General features: G+C 38.9%; 1 protein-coding gene across 1 annotated transcript in view; it reads right to left on the bottom strand.

Annotated features, from left to right (window-relative positions):
* Window positions 1-574: 574 nt before the first annotated feature.
* Window positions 575-13535, bottom strand: part of LOC123244828 (renin-like) — a 33041-nt gene continuing 20080 nt past the window's right edge. Inside the window, exons 6-9 of the mRNA XM_044673450.1 lie at window positions 12203-12322; window positions 10478-10619; window positions 9249-9347; window positions 575-885 (exon numbers count right to left, since the gene is read on the bottom strand). Of these exons, the coding sequence (XP_044529385.1) occupies window positions 724-885; window positions 9249-9347; window positions 10478-10619; window positions 12203-12322 (523 nt within the window). The 3' untranslated portion in view covers window positions 575-723. The remainder of the gene's footprint in view (window positions 886-9248; window positions 9348-10477; window positions 10620-12202; window positions 12323-13535) is intronic.

Below are 13535 nucleotides of genomic sequence, written 5' to 3'. Positions count from 1 at the left end.
AACTATTCTATCTTCATCTAATTTACTTATAGTTTCTTTCTTTATATTAAAGTGATTCACCCATTCTGAATTTATCTTGGTGTAGGGTGTGAGATGTTGATATAAATCTAATCTCTCCCATATTGTTTTCCAATTTTCCCAGCAGTTTTTGTCAAATAATGGATTTTTGTCCCAAAATTGGGGCTCTTTGGGTTTATCATAGACTGTCTTGCTAACATCACTTACCCCATCTATTCCTCCTATTCCACTGATCCTCCCTGCTGTCTCTTAGCCAGTACCATATTGTTTTGATGACCACTGCTTTATAGTATAGTTCAATATCTGGTACTGATTCTAAGACAGAAAGTAAGGGTGTAAAAGAAGAAGAAGAAGCTATTGCAATTGTAATTGCAATTATATAACAAAATTATATAACACAATACATGTGTCCATTTGGATGTTAGAGCTTAAGAGCCTGCATGGTTTTGTCTAAGAGCATATAGCAGGATCATTGTCCTTTACGTTCTGAAGAGACATTGTGCTTCTTCTCCTAGTTCCTGTTACACCCCATTCTCATCTAAAAGACAGATCCAGATTTCAGCAATGAAACTTTATTCTCAGTTAAGGCAGAAGATTAACAGTGGTCTGCAGGATTAGAGAGCTTGATGGAGGGACTTGCCCCAGTTCCAAGGATGGAAGCACAACAGGGAGAAAGGATCCAACAGGGATGTGGGCAGAGATTGGTCAGGCTGCCAAGGCAAAACCAATGCGATTGTCATGCCGGTCAAATTCCGTGTAGAACTTTCGGATGAAGGTTGCTCCCAGGACCCACACAGGTCCTATTGGTTTAGCTACATCCTTGCCATGGAAGGCCAACTGGCACATCTGATCTTTGCGTTTTACATCCTGCAAGGAGAGACTAATTTGGACTGATGCCCTTTAACAAACCTGCCTGGTCTTTCACTCCCCTCCTCTTTCTCTGATCCCAGCTTTTAGCAAATACTCAATTTAGCTCCTGGTTATGATAAACATCACAGAATCTTGGCACTGGAAAGAAGAGGATGACAAGATCTCAGAGGCTTAGTTAGAAGGAAGCTTAGAAGGCATCTAGACCAAACTGAAGGAGAACTCCTAATGTGATATGCTTGACAAATGTCATCCTGCCTTATGCCAAAAGCAGTCTAGAAGAGAGGAACCCATTGCTTCCTGAGTCAGCCCATTCCACCATGCATTAGCTATTAGCATCAGGAGATGGTTCTTTATATCAGTCCTGCTAGTTATAAGCTTTATTTAACCTCTTTAACCTTCTACCCATCTTTCCTAGCTCTTCTCTCTGGAGTCAAGCAGAAACACACCAATTCTTCTTCCTCCAGTTAGCCCTTCAAGTAATGATCACTTCCACCACCACAACTCCACCACCAGCTCTCCACCCAAACTCTTCTCTAGGCCAGACATCCCCAGTATACTAACCTGATCTTTTGAACCACCCTGTTTGTCCTCCTCTGCAAAATCTCTAGCTTATCAATGCTCTTCCACAAATGTGGCACCCAAGACTAAATGTAGTGCCTCTGATAGTCTGATCAGGACAGAATGCAGCAGAGCTAGTATCTGCCTTCAAAAATCTTTTTACCACACCATGGTCATAGTTCTCTTGCCCTGCCTTATGGATAGCGTTAATCTCTGGGAAAGAGAGCTATTCAAAAGAATCTATTTTTTTTTAAATTTTAAATTCTTACCTTCTGTCTTAGTATCAATTCTAAGATAAGACAGAAGAGTGAGGAAGGTCTGGACACTTGGGGTTAAGTGATTTGCCCAGGGAGATACAACTAGGATGTGTTTGAGGTCAAATTTGAACCCAATACCTCCAGGCCTGACTCTATCTGCCAGCAGCTCCTATTTTAGTAGAATCTTAAAGTTGGAAGCATTTCAAGAGATAATACAGGCCAACTGTCTCATTTTATAGGTAAGAAAGTTGAGGACCAGAGAGGGAAAATGAATTTTCATCTGAATAGTGACAGAGAAGCCCCTAGAATCCAGGTTTCTTAATTCAGTTCATTTCAACAAACTTGAAGCATACACAATCGTTGCATTATGCTATAGGTGCTGGCAATACAAAGACTAAACAATAATCAGAACAGCCCTCAAGGAGCTCCCATTCTGTTTTTTTTTAAACCTTTACCTTCTGTCTTAGAATCAATACTATTTATTGGTTCCAAGGCAGAAGAGTGTTAAGGGGTAGGCAATGGGGGGTAAGTGACTTGCCCAAGGTCACATAGCTAGGAAGTGTCTGACATCAGATTTGAACCCAGTACCTCCTGTCTCTAGGCATGGCTCTCTATCCACTGAGCTACCCAGATTTCCCATTCCCCCACCACAGTTTGCCCTTCCCTCCACCAGACCCTACATTCTGCTGGAGATGACATAACACACACCTGGATGAATAGATACAAGATAATTTGAGAAAAGAACACTGACAACTAGAGAGGAGAAGGAAAAGTTTCCCTTAGGAAGTTGTACTTGAGGTGAACTTTAAGTGAAGGTGAGAAGTCTAAAAAGTGGAATTGGAAAGGGTAGGATGTCTAGCCATGGGAGACCGAGACTACAAAGGCATGAGATGGAGTTTGGAGTTTCCTGTTTGGCTGAGCCATAGAGTTGGTACAGGAGTGAACTATGCACCAGGATAGGAACAGATAGGTGGGAGTCAAACTGAGAAGCCTGCATTTTAGCAGAGAGGGAATATGGTAGGCTATGAAGTTTATACAAGGCATGATAAATGCTAATATCCTAGAAGTAGGGAGCTATTGGAGATTTTTGTGCAAAAGCATAGCTGAGTCAGAGCTGTGCTTTAGGAATATAATTTCAGTAGTGGTGAATAATATATTGGAGAAGGATGAGACTAGAAACAAAGAACCCAATTAAGAGGTTTTTGCAGAAGAGATATTAAAAAATGGAGGGGAAAAATAAATTGGAAACAAAAAACCCTACAACAATGATAAATGAAACTGAAAGCTGAAGGCTAATAAAATTGATAAACCCTTAACTAATTTGATTAAAAAGATAGTGGAAAATCAAATCAATAAGATAGAAAATGAGCAAGGTAAAATCACAGCAAAATCAATAGAAATAGAAAGAATAATCGGAACACAATGTGCACAGTTGTATGTTAACAAAAATAGAGGAATACCTTCAAAAATATAAAATACCTCCACCTTCAGAAGACCTTACAGAGATTTTATATAACTCTATCTCAGACAAGGATATAGATTTATCTATAAATGAACTACAAAAAGAGAAAAAAACCTCCTGGTCCTGATGAATTCACAGGAGAATTCCAAAAAGCTTTTTTTTTTTAGCACTTATTTTCTATCTTATTTTTTTTAACTTACCTTCTATCTTAGAATTGATACTAAGTACCAGTTTCAAGACAGAAGAACCTTAAGGATAAGGCAATTGGGGATAAGTGACTTCTCTAGCACTCAGTGTCCAGCACACAGTACAAAGTGTTTGAGGTCACATTTGAACTCAGGTCTTCCTAATTCTAGATGTGATACTCTATCCACTGAATCGCCTAGCTGCCCTAAACTCTATAAAACTTTTAAAGAATATTTAATACCCAAACAAATTATCTCCAACAATTGAGAAAGAGAACACCCTATCAGAATCCTTTTGTGAGACAAATAGGGTCTTAATACCTAAATCAGGGAAAGATAAAACACAAAAAGAAAACCATGGGGCAATATCATTAATAAACATTCACTCAAAAATATTAAACAAGGGGGCAGCTGGATAGCTCAGTGGATTGAGAGCCAGGCCTAGAGACGGGAGGTCCTAGGTTCAAATCTGGTCTCAGACACTTCCTAGCTATGTGACCCTGGGCAAGTCACTTGACCCGCATTGCCTACCCTTACCACACTTCTGCCTTGGAGCCAATACACAATATTGACTCCAAGACGGAAGGTAAAGGTTTAAAAAAATATTAAACAAAATCTTTTTCAGCAATTTATATAAGAAATCCTTCATTGTGATCAAGTGGGATTTATACCAAGGATGGAAGGATGGTCCAATATAAGAAAAATAATCACATAATTAGTAATAATGATGATGATTGCTAACATTTATATACTGTTTATTATATGTCAGGTACTATACTAAGCACTTGACATCTCACAACAGCCCTGGAAGGGAGGAGCTATTATTATCCCTATTTTATGGATGAGGAAATTTGGGCAAACAGAAATAAATGAGTTGCCTAAGACCAAATAGCTAGAAAGGATCAGAGGTAGGGTCTGAACTCAGATCTTCAAGACTATCAGCCATCAATGTATCTACTGTGCCATCTAGCAACCTAGGTTATTAAAAATCCACGTATCCAAACCCCCCATGTTTGTCTCAAGAGACGCAGAGAAAAGCCTTTGACAAAATATAACACATTTTTATCCTTAAAATGCTGTGAAGTATGGGCATAGATGGAGACCTTTTCTTTAATGCAAAAAGCATCTATTTAAAACCAAAAGATCATCATCATATGTGATGTGGATACACTAGAATTGTTTTCAATAAATACAAAAGAGAAGCAAGGATGCTCCCTCTCCCCACTATTATTTGATATAGTTCCAGAAATGTTATCAATAACAATAAGAGAAGAGAAAAGAATTAATGAGGAGATAACACTATCTCTATTGATGATATATTGGGCTCCTTAAAAATTCCTAGGGAGAGGCAGGGCTGGATAGAGGAGATTCTGGGTTCAAATCTAGCCTCACATACTTCCTAGCCACGTTATCCTAGGCAAGTCACTTAACCCCAATTACCTAGCCCTAATCAGTCTTTTGGCTTTGAAGTGATATGTGATATCAATTTTTTTTAAAAAAACTCTTACCTTCTGTCTTAGAATCAATACTGTATATTGGTTCCAAGGCAGAAGAGCAGTAAAGGCTGGGCAATGGGTGTTAAGTGACTAGCCCAGGGTCACACAGCTAGGAAGTGTCTGAGACCAGATTTGATACTTTTTATTTCTTTATCTGAAAATTGCCTATTCGTGTCCCTTGCCCATTTATTAATTGGGGAATGGCTTGATTTTTTTATACAATTGATTTAGCTCCTTGTATATTTGAGTAATTAGATCTCTGTCAGAATTTTTTGTTATAAAGATTTTTTTCCCAGTTTATTGTTTCCCTTCTGATTTTGGTTGCATTGTTTTTCTTTGTACAAAAACTTTTTAATTTAATATAATCAAAATTATTTATTTTACATTTTGTAATTTTCTCTAGCTCTTGTTTGGTTTTAAAATCTTTCCTTTCCCAGAGATCTGACAAGTATACTATTCTGTGTTCACCTAATTTACGTACAGTTTCCTTCTTTATATTTAAGTCTTTCATCCATTCTGAATTTAGATTGGTGTAGGGTGTGAGATGTTGATCTAAACCTAATCTCTCCCATATTGTTTTCCAATTTTCCCAGAAGTTTTTGTCAAATAATGGATTTTTGTCCCAAAAGTTGGGCTCTTTGGGTTTATCATCCACTGCCTTGCTGACATCACTTACCCCAAGTCTATTCCACTGATCCTCCCTTCTATCTCTTAGCCAATACCATATTGTTTTGATGACTGCTGCTTTATAGTATAGCTTAATATCTGGTACTGCTAAGCCACCTTCCTTCATGTTTTTTTTTTCATTATTTCCCTTGATATTCTTGATCTTTTGTTCTTCCAAATAAACTTTGTTATAGTTTTTTCTAATGTAGTAAAAAAGGTTTTTGGTAGTTTGATAGGTATGGCACTAAATAAGTAAATTAATTTGGGTAGAATGGTTATTTTTATTATGTTAGCTCATCCTACCCATGAGCAATCAATGTTTTTTCCAATTGTTTAGATCTAGTTTTACTTTTTTGGAAAGTGTTTTGTAGTTATGTTCGTATAATTCCTGTATTTGTTTTGGTAGATAGATTCCTAAGTATTTTATATTGTCTAGGGTAATTTTAAATGGTGTTTTTCTTTCTACCTCTTGCTGCTGTGATGTGTTGGAAATATGTAGAAATGCTGATAATTTATGTGCATTTATTTTATATCCTGCAACTTTGCTAAAGTTGTTTATTATTTCTACTAGCTTTTAATTGATTCTCTAGGATTTTTTAAGTAGACCATCATATCATCTGCATAGAGTGATAGCTTAGTCTCCTCCTTGCCTATTTTAATACCTTCAATTTCTTTTTCTTCTCTAATTGCTACTGCTAGTGTTTCTAGTACAATGTTAAATAAAAGAGGTGATAATGGGCATCCTTGTTTCACACCTGATCTTATTGGAAAGGCTTCTATCCAAGGTGAGACCAGATTTGAACCTAGAACCTCCCAACTCTAGGCCTGGCTCTCAATCCACTGAGCCACCTAGCTGTCCCCCTTGGTATTAATTCTAAGGCATCAGGAAAGTTAAAAAAAGAAGAAAGAAAATCCTAAGAAATAAGCAAAGATACTAATGAAGAAAATTATTAGATTCTGCACAGTTATAGGCCTCAAAATAAGTCCTTAAAAATCAACAGTATTTAGTAACAATAATAGAGAAATTCCAAATAAGTACAAAATGCATGAAATATCTGGGAGTCAACCTCCAAAAGTGCACAAAAGATTTGCATAAATTCAATTGCAAATGCTTCTTAAAGAAATAAAGAACTTAAATATCTGGAGGAATATCCAGTGCTCATGGCTAGACCGCACCAATATGATAAAAATTATAGGGCTACCAAAGTTAAGCTGTACTTTTAATGCTATGAAAATCAAATTACCAAGGTCATCCTTTACAGAACTTAATAACATAATAACATAATCTACTTGAATAAAGAAATCAAAAACTGACTTGGGGAAAACTCTCTTTTTGATAAAACTTGGAAAGCAAACTGGCAGAAGTTAGGTTTAGAACAACACCTTACAGCACATTCTGTAATAGATTCTAAATGGAAATGTGAACTTAATATTAAAGATGCACAAAATAGAAATGGCATAAAAATGAGAAGAGGATCATCACATACTTCTCATGGCTATGGGTAGGAGATTTGGTCTTTATTAAAAAAGATAAAGACAGTTACAAAAGATAAACTAGATAACATTGATTTTTTGGTACTGAAAATGCTTCTGAACAGACATTAATGTATATAGGATAATCAAATCTAGCCTCAGAGACTTCCTAGCTGTGTGACCCTGGACAAGTCATTTTACCATAATTGCTTAGCCCCTACCACTTTTCTCCCTTAGAATCATACTTAGTATTGATTTTAAGATTGAAAATAAGGATTTGATATATCTATATACATATGTATACATGTATACATATACATATATGATGAAGGGAATTACTATAATGGGAAAAATTAGTCTGGTAAGAATTATATAAACATTTACTACAGACATACAAAACTAATAGCTATTATTCAACAGATAAATGGTCAGAGGATATGAACAAACGGTTCTCTAAAGAAATGCAATGTATTTACAAATATATGAAAAACTGCTCCAAATTACTAATAAATAGAGAAATACACATAAAAAAACCCTAAGGTTTCATCTCATGTCCTGCAATTTGGCAAAAAATGACATAAAAATGATAATGGTCAATATCAAAGGGGTTGTACAGAACTGCTACATTGTTGGTAGAGCTGTGAAATGGTACAACCATTTTGGAAAGCAATTTGGAATTATTTAAAGAAAGTGACTAAAACATACATATACTTTAAACCAGAGACTTTATTTTTGGGCTTATACCCCAATAAAGTCATCAATAAGAAAGAAATCCCCATATACAGATGTCCTTTCCACTGTGGTTTTGACAAATCACATGTCAAAGAAATTAAATGGGAATTTGAAGGAGTTTTGCAGAAGCCGTAGACAACATGGAAAAGCCAACTGTTGTCATAGAAAAAAATTAGAAACTAAGAAATACATTGAATACATGTATTATATAATATCAACATACTTTATCTTTTAATACCATAAAAGAGCCAGACCTGGAGTCAGGAGCACCTGTGTTCAAATCTGACCTTAGCTACTTCCAAGCTGTGTGATCCTGGGCAAGTCACTTAAACTTATTTACCTAGCCCTTACCCTTTGGTCTTAGAGTTATTAGGACAGAAAATAACTGTTAAAAAAAGTAAGAAATTGTAAAGATCAAACAGGTCTTAAATGCAGACAAATAAGAGGACACTCCACAATAACTAGGATAATCAAAACCACTTTATAAACCTTAATGTACTGTAAATACAAGAATAACGATTATAATTGAGCCCATAGGAACTGAGATCAGAGAAAGTATAGAAAGTGAGGTGGCTCAGAGGATAAAGTGCTGGCTCTGAAATCAGGAAGACCTGAGTTAAAATTTAGTCTCAGATACTCATTAGCTTAGTGACCCTGGGCAAGTCACTTAACTTCAGTTTGCCTAATCCACTGGAGAAAGAAAGTGAGAGAAAGTATAGCAAGATAAAGAGGGACCAGGACAGAGCTTTCTCCATTTAGCTGTATGACCTTTAGCAAGTCCCTTCATGTCTCTGAGACTATTTCCTCATCTGTCAAATGGGGATAATATTTATATACAAACACCATTACAGGGTTTGTTGGGAGAAATGTGAGTTCTTATTTCTACTATCCCATTCTTCTGTGTAGCAAATAAAGTACTTAATTTAGAGGCAGGAAGACCTAAGTTCAAATCCCACCTCTGATATTTACTAGTTTTGTAACCACAGGCAATTCACTTAAATTCTCTGAGCTCTGGTTGCCTTATTGGTAAAATGAGAGTTTTGCCTAGATATCTTGAGATTTCTTCTTGAATTTAAATTTGTGACCTCGTGATCCTATTAGGTTCCTGATCCTGAGTTTTCTTATCTGCAAAATGGGGATAAAAGTTATATACTACCAACTTTCTAGGGTTGTTGGGATACAAATACTTGATAGTCACTTTGGGGCTAGTTAGTAAATGAACCCACTTTTATGGAGGAAGCATAGGAGTACCTTGAACTCTCTCTATTCACACACACACACACACACACACACACACACACACACACACACACACACACACACACACACACCCCGTTCTTAGTCGTGTAGCTGATTCCTAATTCCCATGGCTTCCTCCTTCAGGGAAACAGACAGACAGACAGACAGATAGACAGTGAATGAGAGAGAGAGAGAGACTGAGAGACAGAGACAGAGACAAAGACAGAGATAGAAAAAGAGACAGACTGAGAAAGAGGCAGACAGACAGAAACAGAATGATCCAGAAGCTTACCTCTAAGACATAGTCAGAACCTTGGAGTGTGAAGTCCTTGCCATTAAATTTGAAAGCAATATCCTGGAGTCTGATTTTCTGATCACATTTTACAAAATACTGTGGACAGAAAGGAATCCAAAGCCTGTGTGAGTTCCAGACATTCTAGACCTCACATGTGTACAGATCAGTAAGGAAGGGCTGAAGTGTCACCTGGGTCCCCTTTCTCAGTGTTAGTCCAAGTTTAGGAGCTTACACAGTCAGAATAGAAAGTAACCTCAGAGATCATTGAGTATCACGTATAATCTGAACAGGGAGCTCCTCTGCCTCTATAGGAGCATTGAGTGGATAGACGATTGGGCTTGGAGTCAGGAAGACTTCCTGAGTGTGGCCTCAGATACTTAGTAGCTCTGTGATGCCAGACAAGTGACTTCACCTTATTGAAGTTTCCTCATCTGTAAAATGAGCTGGAGAAGGAATTGGCAAAACCACTCCAGTAACTTTGCTAAGAAAACTCTACATGGGGTCATGAAGATTTGGACAGAACTGATGATGACTAAACAACCGCCTTTGTAGCAATGATGTCAAACAGAAAAGTCTCAAATTAACCTTAGCTATGTTGAATTGCATTTTTATCAAGTTTGTTAAACATTTCTTTTTAACATTTGCCAGTTTTGATCTCCAGCAGAGCCACCAGGTGATCACCAAATGATCACTTGCTTCCTTAGGTAATGGGGGATTCATTTTCAGCTGAGGCAGCACAAAATGGAATGGCACTTTGGGGCAGCCCTCATTTTTAGGAGATTTTTTTGGTACATTGAGCTGAAATCTGGTTTGACTACTTGCACTCATTGCTCTTAGAAATGGCCCTCTGGGGACAAGCAGAACTAATTTTTATTTCTCTCCTAGTTGATAATCCTTCAAATGAAAATATATGCATATACATTATATGCAAATTTTAAAATTGTAAATTCCCCCTATTCTAATAGCTGGATATTATAGAGGCAGATTTAACTGTATCTCAGGGAGAATTTTCTAATTCTTTTGGTTGTTTTTCAATTGCATCCAACTCTTCATGACCTAGTGTGGGGTTTTCTTGGCAAGTACTGGAGTGGTCTGACATTTCTTTCTCCAGTGAAAATGAAGTGGCCTTCATTCTCTGGGAAGGGAACTTCAGGATCCTGGTTTTTACTCAGCCCTTTTTGGTAACCCCCCACTCTCTTCTTCTTCCCAGAGTCTGGCTTGCTCACCTCTTGCTCCTGTTCCATAGCTCCAATTATCATCATCAGTGTCCATATGGAGTCGATTGGGCCTGTGATGAAGGTTGTTCCTGTGTCCACCACTGCAGTGCAACCTTCTTCGCAGGACACCACATGAGACTTGACAGCCACCCTATACAGGAAGGTCAGAGACAGAAAGAGGGTTCATAGGCCAGCAGGGTCAGCCTCTTGTCCCATCCCCAGAGATTTAGAGCCTCAGATTAGGATCTTGGGGACAGAGCATAGAACAGATACAATCGGTAACTTCAGAAAGTTGATATTTCGATAGAGGAGAGGGCAGATGTGATGTTCCAAATACATTGAAAGAGTATTTCAGAGAATGTGTTTTATAGGTGGAAAATAGGTTAGCTGGGGAGGCAGTTAAGTAGTTCAGTGGTTTGAGAACCAGGCCAAGAGACGGGAGGTGCTGGGTTAAAATCTGCCCTCAGACACTTCCTGGCTGTGTGACACTTAACTCTGTTTGCCTAGACCTTACTGCTCTTCTGTCTTGGAACCAATACACAGTAATGATTGTAAGAGAGAAAGTAAAGGTTAAAAAAAAGAGAGAAAAATAGTTGAGCTGAAACTGGGGAGATTTCCTAGAGGTCATTGGGGAGCTTTCACGGAGGTGGGCAGAAGGAACCAGGTCTGGTGATTAATGTCTGTAAAGTATTTCTTCATAATCAATTCATGAGGGAGGTATATAGGATAGTACCATTAATCCCATTTTACAGATGAGCTAACTGGCACTCAGAGAGCATGACTTACCCAGTGCCATATAGCTGGTGATGATCAGATCCAGGATTTAAACCTAGATCTCCCATTCCAATTCCAGAAGTCTCTTATTTTTATCAAGCTGCCAAGTCCTTGCATTGATAGGGTTTGTACCTCCCCATTTTCATCTCCCTTCAAACACCTTAGGAATATCCTCTTCCTTCTCTCTCATGAACACCCATTTGTATTAAAAGACTATGGTAAGGATAACCACAAAGGACTCATGCCCCAAAATGGCATCCATAGGCCCAGAAGGAACTGTTGAACTCTGATTATAAATCAAAACTCTGGCTGCCATCTTCTACTTTATTTCTATCATGAGTTTCATTTTGTTTTTAATTGTACGTTTGATATATCTTCAGTTCAGACATGGGGAATATGAAAATCTATTTTGCATGAAATCACTGGGATAATCTTTATCACACTATTTACCACCTTGGAGGGGAAGGGAAGAAAGAGAAAATCTAAATCCTAGAAAGTCAGATAACAATTGTCAAAAGTTTTTTCTCCATATAATTGAAAAAGAAAGAGAAGACAAGAAAACAGATAATTCGCCACCCCTCCCCCCATAGTCTATGGTAGGGGCAGCTGAGTGGCCCAGTGGATAGAACACCAGGCCAAGAGTCAGGAGGACCTGGGTTCAAATTTGGCCTCAGACACTTCCTAGTTGTGGGACCCTGGGACATCCATTTAATCCTGCTAGAAGCCCTTGCCTTTTTGTCTTAGAGTTGTTTCTATGAGAGAAAGTAAGGGTTAAAAAAATAGTCCATGGCAGTGCTCCCTAGTGAAGGATATTAGTGGATAGATAGAAGTCATCCCCGAGGTATCTGAACGTAGAGAAGTGGGTGACAAAAACTCTTGGGGTTGGCCAATGTTGATGTGTCTGGATTTCAAGGTGAATTAGAAGGTGGAATGGAATTAGAACCAATGGCAATTCCTGACCCTTGCATGTGGATCTGCCAGAAGTCTGGGTGGCTGGTCTTGATGTAGTGGAAGGTCCCTTTGTAATAGTTGGGGTCACTGCCTCCGAGTATCAGCTCTCCAGCTTTCTGCCCTGAACTCCTGGAGGGCAGATGACAATCTTTTCACCCTGAGGTCTGAGGACTCAAGGTCAAGGGGAAACAGGGTCAGGGGGAAATTGGGAAAGGGGTTTGGAGAATAGGGACTGGGCCATGGGAGATAGGAGGCATTAGACAGTGTGGGAGAGCAAAGCCAGGGGATGTGCATTCTCCTCCTTTCCTGGGTCTCATAGCTGGGACCTCATGGGCCCTTCATGCCTTAAATTTATATCCTGCTACATCCCTGAATAAGGAGTTCCTCTCCAGGGCCCCCAACAAATGGTCATTGAGCCCTTCCTTGAAAGACCCCATGATGGGAGAATTCATTTGCTCCCAACTCAATCCTTGCCATTTTTGGACAGCTCTAATTTTTCCAGGATGGGTCAGCCCAACCTGACCCAGCAGTCACTGCAGCAATTAGTAGAAAGGAGGACCGATGGGGATGTGCAAATGAGCACTATGAAAATCAGATGTAAATTGGCACACATTCTCTTGCTTTAGGCACTTTCAGACAGGCCCAGGCCCCAAAGAGTGGGGTTTGGCACCTGGGAAGAGCTTCTGGGAAAGATGAGAGGAAGGTAAGGGTAGGAATGCACAAGGATTGTGACCAAAGGGTTGGGGAGGGTGGTTTGGTGCAGAGAATATCAGCAGGTAGCCTCCAATGAGCCTGGGCCTCTTTGGGGCTTCTCTGGGCTGGTAGAGTGTGTGACTTTGGGTCATGCTACTAAGGATGCTCATGCACAGGGAAGCTGGAGCCATGTTGGGATGGGCTTGCATCCTCACTTGGGTTTCCTGTAAAGAGACAGGGGAGAACTGATGGAATTATTCGGCCACTCTCATCTCCCATCCCTTTCACCCTTAGCATTTCATTTGATCCCCAGGATACCCCTAACAGTATTTTAACCAGACTTAGAGGTGGAAGGTCCTGGATTCAAATCTCACTCAAGAAACTTCCTAGCTGTGTGACCCTGGGCAAGTCACTTCACCCCCATTGCTTAGCCCTTACTGCTCTTCTGCCTTAGAACCAATACACAGTATTGATTCAAATATGGAAGGTAAGGGTTAAAAACTAAACAAATGGAAACAAAGTGGTACCTCACAGACTTCAGTACATATCTCATTAGCTGGTGCTTCCAAGTTTGGAGCAATAGACATTTAGAATGAAATGAGCAAGATTTCAGGTGTGTGCACATGTTTGTTATATGCCTGCTGCTGGA

Source organism: Gracilinanus agilis, chromosome 4 (assembly GCF_016433145.1).
Source record: "Gracilinanus agilis isolate LMUSP501 chromosome 4, AgileGrace, whole genome shotgun sequence".
Classification (NCBI taxonomy): domain Eukaryota; kingdom Metazoa; phylum Chordata; class Mammalia; order Didelphimorphia; family Didelphidae; genus Gracilinanus; species Gracilinanus agilis.
The sequence above is the reverse complement of the archived record's forward strand: the minus strand, read 5'-3'. Positions and strand labels throughout refer to the sequence as shown.